The sequence below is a fragment of the Echinops telfairi genome, unplaced genomic scaffold (genome assembly GCF_000313985.2).
Source record: "Echinops telfairi isolate 266 unplaced genomic scaffold, ASM31398v2 ScPeMD7_9;HRSCAF=40, whole genome shotgun sequence".
In the NCBI taxonomy this organism is placed as follows: Eukaryota; Metazoa; Chordata; class Mammalia; order Afrosoricida; family Tenrecidae; genus Echinops; species Echinops telfairi.
Window position 1 is genome coordinate 56,094,713 of NW_022103906.1, and position 7,519 is coordinate 56,102,231.

Here is a 7,519-nt window from a genome sequence, read left to right on the forward strand (position 1 = left end):
AATATTTCCTTGTCTGTTCCCACAACTTCCTCTTGGTGGTCTACGTACAGGTTTCCCATGAGTCCAATGAAATGTTCTGAAATTCCCATTCTTTTCAAGGCAGTCTATAGTTTTGGTATTCACACAATCAGGTGCCTTTACACAGTCAGTAAAGCACAAGTGAAGATCATTCTGGTATTCTCTGCTTTGAGCCAAGATTCATCTGGCATCAGCAATGATAATCCCTTGCTCCTTGTCCTTTATTGATTCAGACCCTAGTTTCTGACAGCTCCCTGTCAAGGAACTGCTACATCTGTTGTACAATGATAGCCAGCAAAATTTTACTTGCATGTGGTATCAGTGATTTAGTATATTATGCGTTTCAGTGATACATGTAAGTACATTGTTAATATAGTTTGCACATTCTGTTGGATCATCTTTCTCTGGAATGGGTACAAATACAAATCTTACCCTGTCTGTTGTCTGGGTCACTGGCTTCCCTATATCTTGGTACAGACAAGCTTGTTTCCAGTGCTTGCTCGGCTTCTCGACACATTTCAATTGGTATTCCATCGATTCCTGAAGCCTTGTGTTTCATTAACGTACTCATTACAGATTGGACTTCTTCTTTCCGGTTAAGCCTTGAAATGGTTGAATGTTGACTCGTTCTTTGGGATACAGTGACTGTACATTCTTTCCATGTGCTCTTGATGCTTCCGGCTCGGGGCAGTATTTTCCCCATAGAATCATCAGTATTGCAACTCAAGGCTTGAATTATTTCTTCAGTTCTTTCCATTTAAGCTATGGTGAGCCTCTCCTTCCGTTTTAGTTTTCTAACTCCGGGTCTTTGCATATTTCATTCTGATCCTGTGGCTTCTCGAGTTGCCCTTGGAACATTGCTGTGTGCCTCCTTGACGTCATCATTCTTCCGCTGGCCTCAGCCACTCTGAGATCAAGAGCAAGTCGCAGTCCCTTATGACATCCACTTTGATCCTGTTTTCCTTTTAATGATGTGTGCTCTCCTGTATGGTGCTCTCCATATCCTACAGCTCATCAGATCGTCTGCCACCAGTGCTCAGTGTGTCAAACCTTTCTTGAGATGCTCTCAACATTGGGTTGCAATAGACTCAAGGTTGGATTGTGGCTCTTGTGCACTTGTTTTCATTTTCTTTAGCTTCAGCCTGTACTTAAAGGTGAGCACTTTCACAGTTGCCCTCGGCCTCACTGTAGCTGCTGAGCTTCTTCTCCCTCAGATGCGGCCAGTGTGATTTCTGTGGGTTCGATCTGGAGAATCCACATATGTGGTCTCCATCTGTTTTTGACAAAGATCTTTGCAGCGAAGAATTGATTGGTCTTGCAAAATTCTACCGTGTGCTCTTACTTTGTTTCTGTCATCAAGACTGTTGTGTTCCTACTGTTCTTTCTTCCTTGTTTCCACCTTTTGCCAACTAATCACCAATAATTATCAAGGTATCCTGATTGCTTGTTTAATTAATCTCAGACTTGGTAAAAATCTTTAATTTCTTCACTGGCTTTTGGTGCATAAGTTTGAATAATTGCTATGTTGACCAGACTTCGTCGTATGCAGTATATAGTACTCTATCACAGACAGCGTCGCACTCCAGAGAGCTCGCGAACTGTCCTTTTTGATGGGGAGTGCGATAGCAGTCCTCCCGCGTCATTGCTGGCAGAGTAAATCGTGTGATTTTCCGATTCACCATGGCCAGTCCCGGTCCATTTCAGCTCACGAATGCCCAGGACCTCGACTTCTATGTGTTCCACTTCTTTCTTGATGACTTTGAGTTTTCCTAGAGGCACACTTTGAACATTCCAACTTCCAGTAACTGGTAGATGTTTACAACTCTTGCCCCCACCCCCATTTTGAGTTGTGCCCCATTGACAAATGAAGGCACTAAAAGCTCTACTGTATCTGCTGTCGACTCTATTTGAGAAGACAGCTCTCTTTTTTCTTTTTTCTTATTTAAATCATTTTAATGGGGGCTTGTACAACTCTTACCACAATCCATACATTATATCCATTGTGTCAAGGCACATTTGTTGCCATCATCATTCTCAAAACATTTGCTTTCTACTTGAGCCCTTGGTATCACCTCCTCATTTCCTCTCCCCCCCCCATGAACCCTTGATAATTTATAAATTATTATTATTTTGTATGTCTTACACTGTCTGACGTCTCCCTTCACCCACTTTTCTGTTGTCCATCCCCCAGGGAGGAGATTATGTGTAGATCCTTGTAATCGGTTCTCCCTTTCTACCCCACCTTCCCCTTCCCCTCCTGGTATCACTACTCTCATTATTGGTCCTAAGGAGTTTTTATCGGTCCTGGATTCCCTGGGTTTCCAGTTGCTCTCTGAACCAGTGTACATCCTCTGGTCTAGTCGGATTTGTAAGGTAGAATTGGGATCATGATAGTGGGGGTGGGGTGGGGGAGGAAGCATTAAAGAACTAGAGGATAGTTGTTTGTTTCATCATTGCTACCCTGCACACTGACTGGCTCATCTCCTCCCTGGGACCTTTCTGTAAGGGGATGTCCAGTTGCTTACAGATGGACTTTGGGTCCCCACTCTGCACTCCCCCTTATTCACTATGATATGATTTTTTGTTCTTTGATGCCTGATACCTGATCCCTTCGACACCTCGTGATCGCACAGGCTGGTGTGCTTCTTCCATGTGGGCTTTGTTGCTTCTGAGCTAGATGGCCGCTTGTTTACTTCGAGCCTTTAAGACCCCAGTCAAATTTTGAGTGGCTTCTGACCCAAAGACACTTTTTGGCACTGTCACTGGCCATGTTCTGCTGCTAGTCATGAGGTTTTCCCTTCTGACAGGTTGTCAGGGGCTCAGCCTCAAAGCACATGCCTAGTCTCTCTCATAGTCTGTTCTTCTTCTGAAAGCTCTGCTGAAGCATGTTCGCTTTGGATGACCCAGCTGGCGTTTGAAAGTACCAGTGACATAGCTTCTGGCATGACAGCAGCATGCAAACCACTACAGGATGACAAACTTACAGAGAATTGGTTCTTAAAATTTAACTCTGGGCAGAGAGTGAAACTCTAAACTCTTTTGATAGAAAATAAAAAGTAGAGTAAGGTATTTTATTGGGAATTGTTTATTCTTCTATTGAAAAATTAAATGACTATTGAACAACAGTGCCTGCAAAATCTCATTCTTTAAAAGAATTCTTCATTTTTAAAGGAAAATGATCCCAAGGCAATAACTCATAGTCATTATTTTATCTTCTAATGGGTCCTATTTAATATCACACACACACACAGTCAATTATTAATCATTTCTGAGATATTTCAAAGGAGAAACAGATGAAGTTGGAGTCCTTGGTAACCTCATCTCAGTTCGTAAAGAAAACCTTTTCCTGTAAAATATTTATTGGCCCTCTGTATATTAGCAGGTAGAAATATAACTAATTTGAATTCTTCTCCTTAATGGTACTAAAATTTATCTATTATACTCGGAAATTAAGAAAATGAGAAAATGTAGACTGTATTTTTTTGTTGTTAAAGTAAGTATATCTGGAACGTATATTCCTTCATATTTCTTTTTGCATTGAGAAGCTAGAAATTTACTCAGATTTTTCAGTTGCAACGTTTTATAATTGACCTCATTTTCTGAGGAGTAATGCGCTGTTGAATTTTCACAGGTCTCATCACAACCACATCAAGAAAACTAGACCGAGAACAGCAAGATGAACACATTTTAGAAGTGAGTATTTCTCTTTTAAGTTTGAAATGATAAATATGGGGAAAACAGTTTTGTTTAAGCTAATTAATCAGCTTCCCCCCTTACTACTAATAGAAAGGAAGAAAAAAAGTTAAGAGGAGAGTTCACGTTTTCTTTGGCTGCCCTCTTCCCATCCCAGAACCCAACCATGATCAGGAGTTGGCAGGAGCCCTGATAGTAAATTGCCTGTTGGTCTGCTCACAGTTAAAATCAGACATGCAGCTCCACCAGGTGTTGGTCGGAGAATGATGAGGCTTTCTGCTCCCATAAAGACTTACAGCCTGACAAACCCTAAGTCGCAATTCTACTGTCCTGTAAGTAGGTCATTATGAGCCAGAATTGACTTGATGCCAGTGCGTTTGTTTTGGTTTATCATGAGTTGTCCACTTACTACATGTGTGCACACATATACCACACGCAGCATGAGAAGTATTACTTGGGTTTGATTGTTAGTTGAAAAGTGCTGTTTATCTCCATGTATTCGGCATGTTTCTTTCCTTCATTATTAGGTATTTGAGTTTCTAGCAGTGCGCATGTGTGCTTGATTGATCTGAGAAGTTGTTCAATACTCACATCATTGCCTAATTTTAAAAAACTGTTACTATATAAAGTTTGTGCTAAAAAAAGAGAGCTCTTAACAAAAGTAGATTGAACTCTGATGTGCTCTTCTTAGGAATGATTTTTCTTTTATAAGACTTCTTAAGAAAAACCCAAACAAACAAAGACTTCTTTAAAATCCCTGCTAGTCCTTTAAAAATACTAATACTAGTACTACTGCTAGTAAAAGCTCCCTGTTGACTAGTTAACCTCATTCCTGAAGAAAGGACACAAGGAATTTGGAAGAGGAAGATGGGGTGTAAGTTGGGCGTCAAGTCTGGTAAGATGATTGGGTCTCATCCCTCGCCAAGCGGCCAGAGACCAGGAGAACATGTGGCCTGGGAGAGGGAAAGTGGTCCAGTACAAAGGAGCTCTGCTGCCATTTCTCTCACCACACGTTACAGTCTAGTGTTGATTACCGAGCACACACTTTGCATTTCCTCCGTTATATCAGTACGGCTAATTAGAAAATTCTCACTTATTGTTGTTGTTTTTTAGTTCCCTCTATTTAAAAAGCTATTAATCATACTGATTCCAATTTAATCTCATTTATTGTTGGTCCTAGTTTTCTAACATTGTCAGTAAAATGTTAACTTTTTTATAGCTATATAGTAGTTGTATGTGTGCATGTGCACATTTGTGCAGTTGCGGTAGTGGCAGTACAGCCACAGTCCTCTTCCCAAGTAGCAATTTCTTTAAATGATTTGGTTATCTTAAAGAGAAAGCGTTGTTTTCCGGAAATCACACGTTCAAACTTGTCTACCTGGCTACTGATACGGAACCCAAACTTGGGAGTCACTTGTGGTGTTGTGAATACTATGAAGTGTAGCACTTGCTTGCGTCCACCCAATCAGTCATCAGCTCTCTAAATGCCAAGAGGAAAATGTTGAGAGGTCAAGTTAAATTGGTGATTTTCCTTTGTTTTATTTAGAAAGTTTAGGGGAAGGCACATGGTAAACTAATAGTGTTTTTATAAACAAGACAGTTATTTTGCCGGATCCTCTGACAAGGACCACGTCAGGATACAGTCATACCATTAACCAAAATCATTTACAATCACCAAGCTTCAAAAAGAAAATAATTTCACGCAAAACTTCATTTGCTTTAATATTTCTAGTATTCCAGCAGCCTAGTTTGGAAGGACATAGAGGTGCAGGTGAGGGGACGAGAACTATTAAGTTAGGTCATGCTTTTAATTTACACACTGAAGTAAACAAACACTTAGAGATGAAATCGTCTGTTTCGGGTTTATATACAGCCATTAGTTCCATCCTCAATAATCCATGATCTTTGTGCTTGAACAAAAATATGAATTATTTACTTAAAATGGATGTTATTTTACTGAAACTATTTTTCTTTAAGTTGGTCTTAAATTGAAACCCCACCTTACTAAGTCTTATAAAAGGAGCCCTGGTGGTGCTGTCACATGAAACATTGGACTGCTATTGTCATGGTCAGTGGTTCTAGCCCACCAACTGCTCTGTGGGAGGAAGACTGAGGCAGTCGGCTTCAGTAAAGATTTAAACCCTCACCATCCCTAGGGAGCAGTTCAGCTCTGCCCTAGATGCTCATTCTGAGTCAGAGCCATCTCCCTGGCACGGGGTTTAGCATCGAAAATAGCATAAGGAAAAAGTCCCCCCAAGAAGGGATTATTAGTGCTTTTTAAAGATGGACCGTATATCATGTCATTTTAAATGATTAGTATTTTATTCATGATTCTTAAATGAATGTTTGCATATCCTATTTGGAGAATTTATGTTCCAGTGTTCTAATCATGTATGTTGTTCTTAAGAGGACTCTAAATGCCTTAAGCAAAATCTTCCTGTGTTCCTTCCGTGGCTTGAAAAACTATTAAAAGTTGTTGAGCATTCACAAAATTAACACTTTGGTGATGGTCACTTAGAGTGGCAGTCGTGTGAGGAAGAGTGGACGGACAACATGGTGAGGGAAGAAGGAGGCTGCCACTCCCCGCCCATCTCCCTGAGTTCCTACAGAAAGTAGAGGTTGTCTTCCCTCCCTGTGGGGCAGACGCCAGGAGGAGAGGAGGCGGTATGTGTCCCCAGGCTTTGTAAACTGTAGATGTTTATGCAGAGGTGCACTGTCATTAGGCAGAAGGAATTCCTTCTTTTATTAGACAGTAGATATTAAAAATGTGTACTGATAATTGCTGCCTTTCCAAACAGGTGACCGTGACAGATAATGGTAATCCCCCCAAGTCAACAATTGCCAGAGTAATTGTGAAAATTCTTGATGAAAATGACAACAAACCTCAGTTCCTGCAAAAGTTCTACAAAATTGGACTCCCAGAGCGGGAAAAGACCGAGCGAGAAAGAAATGCCAAGCGAGAGCCTCTCTACCGGGTCATCGCCACAGACAAGGATGAAGGTCCCAACGCAGAAATCTCCTACAGCATCGAGGAGGGAAATGAATACGGCAAATTTTTCATTGAGCCCAAAACTGGAGTGGTTTCATCCAAGAAGTTTTCTGGAGCTGGAGAATACGATATTCTTACAGTGAGATAAGATTTTATTCCTTGAAATCTTTATACGCTTTGATTTATGAACCTGTAACTTAATCTCTTACATAGTCAAAATCCTCATCGTTTTGACCTAATGAATAGGCACTGCTTGATGTGTGAGAAAGACGGTTTTATCTTTTTCAACAGTTGCTTCTTGTTTCTATTGAAGATGATCATGAAGACATTGCTCTTTTTTATCAAGCTAAATTAAACATACTGTGTATAGACACAGCACCCTGATGGCATAGTAAATTACACATTGGCCTGCTTACCACAAGATCAGTAGTTGAAAACCACTATCTGTCCTATGAGAGAACGACAGGCTGCTTCTCCCATAAAGAGTAACAATCTCAGAGTGGGATCGATGTGAGTTGGCTTCCACTCGATGGCCAATGGCCCTGAGTCCGGGCTGGTACGTGGCTCACGGCCCTCGAGTCAATGCTGACTCATAGCCACCCCCTGTTTTCCAAGACTGTAACTGTTTACACGAGTAGAAAGCCCAGTCTTTTGAACTGCTAGCCATGTAGATCTCAGCCCAATGCAGAATCACTATACCACCAGGGTTCCTGAGTCTGGTATATGGACACACACATTCACAGAAACTGGTTCTGTTTAAGATTGTGTCAGCCTATCCTTTAGTTATGGGATGTGACTTCTGTTTTGCTGATCGCTGTA

The 7,519-nt window shown here is 41.0% G+C and overlaps 1 protein-coding gene across 1 annotated transcript in view; it reads left to right on the plus strand.

Moving 5' to 3' along the window:
• FAT1 (FAT atypical cadherin 1) overlaps positions 1-7,519 on the plus strand; it is a 157,957-nt gene that overhangs the window by 96,437 nt on the left and 54,001 nt on the right. The window contains exons 4-5 of the mRNA XM_004696477.2: positions 3,650-3,711; positions 6,510-6,839. Coding sequence (XP_004696534.1) covers positions 3,650-3,711; positions 6,510-6,839 — 392 coding nt within the window. The remainder of the gene's footprint in view (positions 1-3,649; positions 3,712-6,509; positions 6,840-7,519) is intronic.